Source organism: Centrocercus urophasianus, unplaced genomic scaffold, assembly GCF_019232065.1.
Source record: "Centrocercus urophasianus isolate 14NV4802_14NV808 unplaced genomic scaffold, USGS_Curo_1.0 seq_16, whole genome shotgun sequence".
NCBI lineage: Eukaryota > Metazoa > Chordata > Aves > Galliformes > Phasianidae > Centrocercus > Centrocercus urophasianus.
Window position 1 is genome coordinate 42,146,691 of NW_024884711.1, and position 12,179 is coordinate 42,158,869.

Below are 12,179 nucleotides of genomic sequence, written 5' to 3' on the forward strand. Positions count from 1 at the left end.
TCAATAAGGCCTTATGCTCTGCTAACAATCATCCTAAACTATACCTATTAACAAGAATGCACATTTTCATAGTAATATTCCACGCACGTCACTGCACACAGACTGCAAACAGTCAGGAGTGATCACAGCTGAAGGGAGATGGAGTTTCTGGAACAACGGGCTGTGTGTGGACGTACACCACAATGTAGGGGCTGCCGCTCTTTCGTGTGTAGGCTGGTTTTTGTTTTTAGCAGTATGTGCGTCTACAGACGGACTTTTTTTCCTCCCTCTCAAGCTTAGGCTTACTTAGTGACCCAGCCAGTGTCTCTCCTGGTGACCCAAGGGTTCCTCAGAGGTGGTTGATGCACTGGGGATATGGTGCAGTGGCAGCCACAGGAGCATTACATCTGGCTTCAGCAGAATCATAAAGTGGCCTAGGTTGGAAGGGACCTTAAAGATCATCTAATTCCAATACTCTGCCATGGGAAGAAGGCATACCTCTCATCAGGTCAGGCCCAGGGACCCATCCAACCTGACCTTCAGTACCTCCAGGGATGAATATCCACAGTTTTGCTGGGCAGCCTTTGTCAGGGCCTCACCACCCTCTGAGCAAATAATATTTTTCCTAACATCAAACCTAAATTTCTCCTCTTTTAGTTTAAAGCCATTCCCCCTCGCCCTATAGCTATCTACCTGCCAGTCCCTCTCCTGTTTATAAACTCCCTTCAGGTACTGAAAGCCCTCAATGAGATCTCCCCATAGCCTTCTCTTCTCTAGGCTAAACAAGCCCAGCTCCCTCAACCTTTCTTCGTAGGAGAGGTGCTCCAGCCCTTTAATCATCTTCACAGCCCTCCTTTGGACCCAGTGCAACAGCTCCACATCCCTCCTGTACTGGAGATGCCAGGTCTGGATGCCGTACTCCAAATGTAGCCTCACAGGGCCAGAGTAGAAGGGGATAATCACCTTCCTGCCCTGTTGGATATCCCTTCAGTTTGGATGGAGAGTACTGACTGCAAAATTCAGCACATATCTGAACTAGTCTCTCTGTGAATATATGGAAAACTGCTATAAAAGAGGTGCTTTAGTGGTATGGTACAGGAGGTGTACGTTGTGTTTCCTACTGTCTAACTGTGATCACAGGGCACCTCAGTTAGCTAACCACTATTTATTTTATCTGTTTACATTGCAAACTCTTCATGATTGGTGTCACTTTTCCAGAAATACTGTGCTTGCTGTGGAAGTTATTGACTGAAATGCCACAGCTCAAGCAGCTCAGGACAGCCAACTCTTACACCGTGGCATGAAGAACTGGGTAGATTCGCCCAACTAAAGCAGAAATCTGTGTTTAAGCTGGCCACCCATGGCTTCTCTGCTAGTCAATGGAGAGCCACTCAATACAGTCAATGGAGTCTACAGTGATTCATCTCACCCTGAATAAGATAGTTAAAACAGAGTGGCTGAATTGCACAATAAAAAGACTTATTTCTTCTTGCTTCCTGAAAGCCCAGTGACAGCCTGATAGAAATGTCTTCTCTGTGGATTCCTGAAATGGGACAAGTTTAATCCCACCACTGCCCTTATGATCTTCCCTCACTCTGATGCTCCACATCCATCTCAGGCATTTATATCTCTGTACCCTAAGGTGCGCGTGGAGTTAGCTGAGGGATGCCATCAGTGGGTGATAATAGTGGTTTGTGGGCAGTTGCAGTAGACAATCTTAGTGGTCTTTTCCTATCTTCCTTTCTTATGATTTTCCTATCTTTCCTATCTTATGATTCTATGGTCCCAATGCAGCAGCCAAGGCCTGTGGATACTGCTGCATTAAAACAACAACAACTTTTATCTTTCTCTCAGATGTGAATTTAATCTTTGCTTATTTTTATGTTTCATAACTAGCGGCTGTTTCTGTAACCCTTGTGTTGATTTCTCACACATAGTCTATGTGATACCTACCCTTCATGAGTAATCCTTGTGTGTTTTGCACGATTTGACATAGAAGTTCTCTGCTAATCAAAAACTATTGCTGCTGTGATGTTTGTGTGCTGTGAAATGACCCCCAGTCAATGAAAGCCCCCTCCAAAACATCCCTGCCTACACCTACTGCTTTGTGACCTTGTTTCCTGCGGGTGAAGGTGGGAAAGAACATGCTTACCTTTGAGCAAAGAGTTGTGTGGCCGTGGGTGTCAATAATATCACCAGAACTTAGCTGTGGTGTTGCAGTGCCCTTTTGCTGGCTTTCTGTGCAAGCACATATCTGTAATAGCATCATTTGTCGCAAAGATCTCACTTAGTTTCTTCCTCTCAGGCGTGATACGTGATCACTGAATCTTGAAGTCATTCCTCAGACAAGTCATCTTGCCTTTGATGAAGATTTGTAATCCTGGAAGGGCTGTTCAAAATCTTTGCCAGTATTTTTTCATGTTTGGAGGTATTAATGATGTACAAATTACTGGGTTCAGTACTGGCCAAGCTGCTACAGTCTATTTTATATGTGAAGTAAATACAAATGATCAAAGCAGAACTTCTGGCTTGAAAATGTGCAAATGCTACCATGATCAGCCGAAGTGATTGCAAGGCATGTATTTGTTTAAATACTTAGTGTAGCTGCTGACCCTCTGGCATCATCTCCCTCTTTCATAATATCCATGGACATTTTGACAGGTTTGCATTTGCCAATGGAGCTCCATCCCTACTGTGTCCCCAGGCATGATGTATTGCATGGTTTGGGACATGGGACTGATTTCTTACACGTGTCCTCTCTGACTCTTTAGGAAGGATGGCAGCTATTGAGGTTATTATGTTGTTACCCACACTCTACCCATGATTGCAGCACAATCTCAGGCTCTTGGATGCTGTTTCAGAAACAGCCAGTGAGGTTGGCTCTGCATGGATATGTTGAGCTGAATTTGGAGCAAACACCAGTCCCTGCGCTGCATGTAATCAGAAGATGCTTCCAGTGGGTGAGATACTGGAGGAGTGCTTTGGCCATGGCAAACTACGGTATCTCTCCAGATTCAAATCCACACCCCCAGCAAATGCAGAGGTATGTTTTCTATCCTGCAGAGGCCACGTCTATTAGCATTTGTGTCTTCACTTTTTTCATCCTTCATTTTCCTTTTCATAGTCTTATTTTTCCCAGTCAATAAAAATGATTTTACTCTTCTTAATTACTTTATTTTTTTTAATGTTTCCCATAGTAATTAATGCACTTTTCTTCAGCACTATAACCTATTACAGTAGTTAAAATATTAAATCATGACAGCTGCCAGATCTAAGGGACCAAGAAACATAGGTTCTTCGATAGTCACTTTGTCTTTATCTTTTAAATTAGTTCACAGACTGCTTTACATTTTTGGGTAAGTAATAACATTTGTTGATTTGAATGAAGAGCGATATAAAAATAAATTGCATTGTACTTTTAATTACACAGCCTTAATTTTTGTGGTGACACTCCAGGCTCTCATATAATGTTGTTTAATGTTTGCGTCTCTTTATTGATTTGATAATTTAAATACAAAAAGATTGTTTAATTTGCAAATTTCTGCATTCAGCCTTGGGGTGCTTTGTTGATTAAGGAATCAGAGGAGTGCTGTCTTTTCCCCCATCTCCATCATGTACACGAAGGCTTTTATGTTCCACACTTGCTTTTTCTCAGGCCCCAAATCCCAGCTACCAAGATGATTTTCTCCAATGCTCTGAGAGTGGAATCCTCCCCGTGCTCAACGTTTCAGGCTAGGGTATGAAATAAACTGCTGCTCCAAGGGGACCTGGTTTTTGGAATCCTTGGAGTGGCTGAAGATAGCAAGGGGTAGATCAAGAGTTCCCATGGGATGTGGTGGCCTTGGCAGGTTCTCTTTCACTCAGGAATTCAATGGCCTCGCAGGTTCAAAGTGGTTAGAGACCATCCATCCTCTGTGGAGGACATGGTGCAAAGAAGACCTCAAAAAAATCCATGGAACCTGTAGGAAGAGTCCAGTTTGGTGGGCTCCTTCAGTTTCTGATTTTCTGCTCTGTAGGTATTTCAAACCTTCCTTTCTCCAACCAAAATGACATCTCTAAACTAACTCTTCCATCCACCTCAGCTCTCTTGGAGAGAAGCCACAGGAACTGTTCCATGTTAACCTTGGCTCTGTAAGCCACTGTGTCAAAACCCATCTATAAGGGCTGCTTTTGAGATGTTTGTCTTTCACTTTCTGCCGGTATGTTACAGACTTTCTAGAAGTTCAGCAAAATTAAACTTTTCTTTCAAAATCTGTCACCATAACACTGTTTTCCAATCTCTCTTCATTAATGATTTACTTTCTGTGGAACAAACGCACCAACTGAGGACAGAATCATTATTAAAATCTCACTTAACAACACAGTATCATTTTCGTCCTTTCATTTCCTCCATTATTATAAAATTCAAGATTCATTTCATCTATTAATATTAGTAATCTATTTTTTTTTTTAATTTTGACTAGACACAAATTAAAGGGGGGAATGATATTATGAAATTGACACTGGAACTTACTCCTTTTTCTGTAAAATTTGTTTTTTTTCCTTTCATCACTTCTCTCCTAGCATCTAACATTTGCTTCTTTTGCATCCCAGAGGCATTGGTACCTGGCACTACTCCCATGGATGTCAACTGGAAGAGGCCAATAGACTTCCCTGGAAGGTGATTAAAATCCAGCATCGGTGAAGAGCTGAAGGCTAGAATATGGGTTTGGGAACAAGGGAGCTGGGTTCTGGTCTTAGCCCTGTCAAGAATTGCTCTGTGACCCTGAACATGTCATTTCATTTCTCCATACTGCAGTTACCATGTGTTTAAAATAGGGACAAGAGTGTTTGCTATTTATTGTTCAAGTCTCCAAGCAAATAAAACGTGGTATTTAAGAGCTAACTAAGCAAGAAGGCACAGATCCTACTCACTGGAAATCTGTCCTAGAGTAGCAGCAGGCTGTGAGAATGGGGCAGAACAGAGATGCATTTTTCATAGAGCTTACAAATTGCTTCTGTTCCTTTTATAACAGATCATTGTCAGTGCGTTCTAATGAGATTTTCTTTGTGCCACTGTAACACTAAACATAACTGATTTTTATTTTTTTTTTCAGCATTTCACACAGAAAAGCTCTGCTCTTGTGCAGTGTTTGCTTATCAGAGATAGGTTGGATTTGTAATGCTGTAGAATAAACAATTTCCGTGGTTATGGCACACCTATTTGCTAGCCTGTGTCTGTACCACCAGCCCTAGGAGCTGCACATTAGCTAAATATGCACTGGACTGCTCTTGCAATCCCTTTCATTGCAGATGGGGGTTACTACTGTTGCAGGACTTCACAAACACTCAAGCAGTGAATTCTAATGATTCCATTTGCAACTGGAAAAAACAAGACAAGAAAGTCTGACAAAGCCCTCCAGGAGGCCCCTGAAACCAGTGGTCACAAACCATCCTGCAAGGCCTTTGACTAAAGCTTTCTGCAGTGAAAACAGTGATGTGTCCCTATGCTAAACTATTCATAGCACTGGGAAGTTTCTCCTGATGTTGTCTGTTGAAGACAAAGCCCTTTCCTCATCCTACTTGCAGAAGGTCATGGAATCATAGAATTGTTTGAGTTGGAAGGGACCCTTAAAGGCCATCTGGTCCAACTCCCCTGCAGTGAACAAGGACACCCACAGCTCCACCAGGTACTCAGAGCCCCATCCAGCCTGAGCTTGGGTGTACCCAGGGACAGGGCAACCACCACCTCTCTAGGCAACCTGTGCCAGTGATTCACTACCCTTATACCCAGCTTTCCTCATACCCAATCTGAATCTCCCCTCTCAAGGGCACATTGTACCACTCCTCTTTGGATTTGCCTCACATGTGTTTGGCAGCCTGCTTTGTCCCCCCCTCAGACCACACACTTCTCTCCCTGTCAGCTTTTCCTCAAAGCCAGGTTTTCTACACCTCCAATCTTTCTCTTTGCACCTCTCTGGGCTTTTCCCAGCTGAACCATATCTTTTCTGAGGTGTGGAAATTGTTCTTGAGCCAAAGGCCCCACAATTGCCAAACTGAATGGAGAGACTGTCCTGCCTCCTGCAGGGTTCCTCTCTGCACAGGCATCCCAGCACCACTGTGATATTTTGGCAGAGCTGGATTCCCACAGAACTCGTAAACATCACAGTGCTGGATCTTTTCTGCCTGGCAGCAGCTCGGCCAATTGCTCCTCATCTCGTATTGGAGAAATTGATTTTAACTCCTCTGCCAAGGAGTGCAACATTTTAATTACTTCTATGGATAAAGCCCATTGTTCCCATTCTGATCAGTACTTAAGAGATAAGTAAAGCAAAGCCTATAAGACATCCTGGAGAAGCTTACACAGGAACTCAGGCTACCAGAACACTCCCATCCTGTACTTCTGCCATACGTCCCTCATCCTCCTTGTCCCATTCCACCACTGGCATAATTTTTAAATCTTCCTCCTCTGCCCCTTATTATTGATTCATATTCAGATCTGGTGTTAGTAGTTGCAATCTATTTAGTCTGTGACAGGAGAATAATTATGTGTCTGTGTACTATCACTCAGCACAGTTAGGATACAAACTGTGGTATCTGGGAGACATTGGTCACTTGCTGGATTAGTGGCAACTTCCCTGCTGCCAGTTCCTGTTTCTCAACACAAATGAGTGACATTTGGTGGCAAAAACAAGGAATGAGATTGCTGGCCTTTGGAAGCAAGAGAAGCTGGGGGGTTATGAGGCAAACAAAGCTCAGAAATGAAGTGCAACTATCTTTCTGAAGGACAAAATCCCAATTTATTGTACACCAAGACACCTATGAATGGATAAAACCTTTAGACTGACTGTAAAATAACTTCTTTTTGGTTCTTCTGAAATCCATGGAGAAAATCATGGAATCATGAAGGTTGGAAAGACTGCCAAGTTCACCAAATCCAGTGATTGACCCACCTCCACCACAACCACTGACCACCTCCCTCAGTGCCACAGCTTCACAGTTCTTGAACCCCTTAAAGGACAGTGACTCCACCACCTCCCTGAGCAACTTGTTCCAACTCCTCACCATTCTTTTGGAGAAATTTTTCCTAATATCCAACCCAAACCTCCCCTGGCACAACTTAAAGCAATTATCTCTCGTCCCATTGAGAGAGAGGCACTATTAGTGCCCACCATTTCCTGGCATTATGACCAGCAGGGCTGGTTGCTCTCACTTCTGAATGCATTTCTCCCTGATAACATGCCAAAATATCCAAGAGCTGAAGGCTGGGAAGCAAAGTGGTTTCTTTTTTTACAGGCAGCAGTACCTTACCTGCACCCATATCAGCAGTGTGTCTCTCCTGTCTCTCTAGAAGATTGATGGAATAGTGATGGAGAACTTAACTGAACAGCTTTCACACCTGGTACTCTTATGATACACAGAATGCTCTGTGCTTGGAAGCTAAGTAAACTGCTGCAGATGGCATATTAGGACATCTGAGTGCAAAGCAGCTGATAGGAGGGTGAACCAATAAGACCAGTGTGGGTGCCTGTGAAACCTGGGACTTGTATGCATGAGCCCATCAGGGAGCCCTGCAGCATCCCAAGGTCAGGCAGTGTAACCAGGAGGGCTGAACAGAGAGAGAGGACAGACGAATTGGCCCACTTTGGCTGTGGGAGACTAACGAGAGGTCCAATACACACTGCCAAAGGGAGGAGGATGGACGGGATGACACCTGAAGATCCCTTTCAATGCCACCTCTCCATTTGTACTTCACTAGCTGCCAGTGCATGGAGATGGGTCTCCTCCAGACAACTTAGCTCCCAGTAAGCAAAGACCATCACCCATGATGCAAAACAAAAACCTGGACCTGATACAAACATGAAAAATCACTGCACCAGAGATGCTCAGTTCATTACGCAGTAAAACATAACTGAGCAACGTTGCAATTTGAAGCTCAGTGCATTTGCCTGGCTCTATACATACTGTGGTCTTGAAAGCTTATCACCTCCTGCTAATGGCAGTAGAGTATTTGCCACAAAATTTAATTAATTACCTTGTCTGGGAGGAAATTTTTCCTGATTCAAACCTCCAGGAGTGCAGTGTAGGATGCATTTGGCCCCACTAGGCATTCTTATACTCTCACCACTGAAATCCAGGTGATAATCTGGGACAAACTCTAAAAATACAGTAGATGCTCTGGGACATGTTTTATTGGTCCTTCTACACGTGTGTCAGAAAGCACAAGGCCACAGGTAAGAGCTGAAAGCCAAAGCTCAGTGTGGTCCAGCTGGATGCAGAGAGGTTGGATGGCAGCAGGAGGGATAGGGATGCTCTCGGTTGAAATATCCCTGCTGGCATGGACGATTTCGGTGGCACGATGCTTCCATACGAACCTTCTCACTGTTAAATTGCAAATGGTTTAATAAAGCCAAGTCCAGCTTTTTAAATAAAACTTGGAATTTGAAGGATGATGCTCTTCTGCCAACCGAACACCTAGGGAGGGAGGAAGGCGAGGGAGCTGGAGAGATGAGTGTTTGGCTCTGTGTTGCTGTAGTCAACATACACACTGCAGAGTAGCTGTATTTTCAGGTCAAATATCAACAACTAAAGACAATGTGGGCAAATTAATAGTCTGACAGTGATAGGAAAAGGGGAACGTTCTTAAACTAAAAAGAGAGCAGATTTAGGTTAGATGTTAGAAGGAAATTCTTTACTCAGAGACTGATGAGGTGCCCCATCCCTGGAGGCACTCAGGCCAGGTTGGATGGAGGTGTCCATGCCCACAGCAGGGGTGGAACTGGTTGGGCTTTGAGGTCCCTTCTAACACAAGCCATTCTATGATTCTGTACTACACTCATTTACATAGGTTGGTAACTGAAGTGGGTGGTGGGACGTGTCTATGGGAAGCAACCAAGTGTGTTCTTTTGATTGAAGGAATGATGCACTCCTGGGCTTCAGACACTGCAAAACCCCATGGGATCTGCTGGCAGGCACCCAAGGGAGTGCAGCATTTAATACTGCCCTCACACGCTGTGCCCAGCGATGCTTCATGCCTTGCCCTCCAGCTCAGCTGTGTCAGCATCATCACAGAATCATCGAATGTATTGTGTTGGAAGGGACCCATCCAGTTTTAACCCTTCCATGGGTAGACACCTCCTACCAGACCAGGTTATCCAAAGCCCCATCCAACCTGATACTGAGCACCTCCAGGGATGGGGCATCCACAGCTCTCTGGATAAAGTACAGTGAAGAAAACACCTGAAAGGAACCATGTGCATGAGGCAGCCCGCTGGCCCTTTGTCCTGTGTTAAAGATAGAAAATGCAGCCCTTCACCAATTAAGCACACACCATCATTGCAGTCAGTCATATGATGCCCATAATCCTCCTTGTCTGAGCACAGAAGTCTCCATGCTGAGCATGGACGTGCTCTGGTTCCCGGCTGCTGGCAGGGTTGGGGTGTGGATTAAGGCCGGGACTCTGCTTTTTTTGGGAAGCTTTATCGTGTGGCTCTGATGCTGCCTGCTGCTATTTAAAATACAACCCCCCCCCAAAAAAGGAGGGGAAAAAAAAAAAGAAAAAAGGAAAATACCAAATTGTGGATGTTCACAAAACTGTCGGTCTAGGGGGCATCTCAGGAACAGACCCCTTTGCCTGCTGTATCCTCTGGAGCTGTCAGCACCTGATGCCTCACTCCATAGCCTGGAGCTAAGAAAAGCCCTGAAAGCAGCAGTGTCTGCCCCATCCCTCACTATTTTTACTGGCCTTGCTGAAGCCAGAGCACAAAGGGCAAATTTGTCAGCACAGGGGGGGCTTTTTTAGTGCAAAATCCACGAGCTTATTCAGGCAGCGGCAGGGATGATGCACAGGAGCGTCTGGAGGTCCTGGCTCTCATTTACAGCTGCTGCAAATATAGAAATTCCAGTGAAGTTAATTGTAGATACCGACTGACAACTTAGGACGCTGTTATACAAGGGCTGCTCCGAAAGTAATGCCTCCTATTTTGTAATGCGGGCCCACCATATCAGAGGTGGATGTTGGTAGGATGGCAAAAAAGGTTGAACCTTCCCAACCATATTCTAACTACATTTTGTTGCTGTGTGACAGATGGCAGCAGAGGGGCAGTCTGACAGAATGGTGTCTGACATGGAAGTGCCTATGAAGCAAAGATGTGGAATTCAACTCCTCCATGCAGAAAAAAATGGCTCCCATTGACATCCATCAATGCTTGCTGAATGGCTATGGAGACCAAACAGTAGATGTGAGCACAGTGAAAGTCAGACTCCCAGCAATAACCCCATCATAGCAGCTGTGAAACAGTGGGTGCAGATTTGTATGAGCGTGGCATGCAGACTTGTTCATGACTGGTGAAAATGCATAGCTAATGGTGGTGCCTATGCTGAAAAAATACTGTTTGGTAGCTGAGGATTTGCACTATCAAATAACGTTATTGAGCTCTTTGTATCAGTTGTAGTTTCCATGGAAATAAATAAGAGGCATTACTTTTGGAGAGACCTACGTGCTATTAAGACCCCACTCCATAGAACGCATTACTGGGAAGGACATTGATGGCACGACAGGGAAAGCAAGAATTTATTAGCTGAAGGTTACTCACATAAAGTCATGCACACGTACCCATATACACATTTCTGTTTCTCTTATCCAGGCATTTTGAGAACTGTGCGTGCCTCCTATCCCACCCACAGCACTGTGTTAGGAACCAGTATGGGAAATGCAGCCAGAACACCATTTTGCTGCCTTGGGTCCCCCAGTCCGTGCTCCTCACCTGTTGCAGGCGGGTTTTGCTTCACAGGGCTACAGAGCAATCAGAGAGCTGCATCACTGACCTGCACCCTGCAAAATAAATCCACATCAGCGCATACAGGAGGAGATAAAGGAAACGCCGGTCCCTTCCCTCTGTATTTTCCGTGTTTTATAACACCTCTGTCAGCATACATTGCCATTCACTGCAGAAATTACATCTCACGAGTGCTACAATATAGGATTTGAAGATAAATGACACATGAGCAGCTCAGCTCTGTGCCGGCTTAAACGATCCCAGTACCTTCATCACGTGCAGGATATCGGGATGCACAGAGCCCGCTTGTTCCAACTATCATGAGACAAAGACTGAGTGTCATAAGGACTCCGAGCAGCACAAAATCATCCGGGACAGAATGTATTTCAGTGTCCAGGTCTGGAGCTCCCAGTACAAGAAAGACAGAGAGCTGTTGGAGAGGGTCCAGAGGAGGCTCCAGGAGACTGGAGCACCTCCCCTATGAGGACAGGCTGAGGGAGCTGGGCTTGTTCAGCATGGAGAAAAGAAGGCTGTGGGGTGACCTCATGGCAGCCTTTCAGTACCTAAAGGGAGCCTACAAACAGGAGGGGAATCAACTCTTGGAAAGGGTAGATAACAGCAGGACAAGGGGAAATGGTTTGGAGGTGAGGGAGGGAAGATTTAGGTTGGATGTCAGGGGGAAATTCTTTACAGAGAGAGTGATGAGGTGCTGGAACAGGCTGCCCAGAGAGGTTGTGGATGCCCCATCTGTCCCTAGAGGTTCAAGGCCAGGTTGGATGGGGCCCTGGGCAGCCTGGTCTAGCATTGAACGTGGAGGTTGGTGGCCCTGCATGTGGCAGGGGGTTGGAAATTCATGATCCTTGAGGTCCCTTCCAACCCTGGCCGTTCTGTGACTCTGAAGGAGGGCTTTCAGACCGCCAGGGGCAGTGATGGCACGTAACCCTAAGCCTAACCGCTACCTCCCTCCAGCCCCATTTCCAAACACAATGAAGGTTGGTGAAGTTCTCAAGTGTCCTCGTGCCTGAGCTGTAACATTCCCATGCGCCATACAGCTCCTGTGCTTTCAGGTTGCAAGAGGTGAAAACATGTTAGCTTTTCAGGCGGGTAAACACCTCTCTGTGAAACAATGTAAGCGTGGTGGGCTGCCGCCCAGGTGCTCAGGGAATAAAGGAGAATCCGGGGAATTGCTTACAGGGGGTCAAAACTCACAGGGCACAAATTGGGATGCTGGGAAAGGGGCTCCGTTACGGTGCTGTGATTGAAACCCTGGGCAGCCTGGTCTAGTATTAAATGCAGAGGTTGGTGGCCCTGCATGTGGCAGGGGGTTGGAGATTCATGATCCTTGAGGTCCCTTCCAACCTGGGCCATTCTGTGATTCTGTGATTGGGGAGCATGACCAGAGGGTTGTGCTTCTCTTGGTCAGAGCTGAAAATGAAGGATGGA

At 45.4% G+C, this 12,179-nt stretch overlaps 1 protein-coding gene and 1 long non-coding RNA gene across 2 annotated transcripts in view; one reads left to right on the top strand and one right to left on the bottom strand.

Moving 5' to 3' along the window:
- Positions 1-5,175, top strand: part of XYLB (xylulokinase) — a 363,191-nt gene extending 358,016 nt beyond the window's left edge. The window contains 2 exon segments of the mRNA XM_042816633.1: positions 4,573-4,639; positions 5,076-5,175. Coding sequence (XP_042672567.1) covers positions 4,573-4,639; positions 5,076-5,141 — 133 coding nt within the window. The 3' untranslated portion in view covers positions 5,142-5,175.
- Positions 5,176-8,134: 2,959 nt separating this feature from the next.
- On the bottom strand, positions 8,135-11,200 carry LOC122159253. Its single transcript, XR_006168418.1, has 2 exons — positions 10,725-11,200; positions 8,135-8,433 (listed from the first exon to the last, which is right to left on the bottom strand). It is a non-coding gene; the product is annotated as an uncharacterized LOC122159253 (long non-coding RNA).
- Between the last annotated feature and the right edge of the window lie 979 nt (positions 11,201-12,179).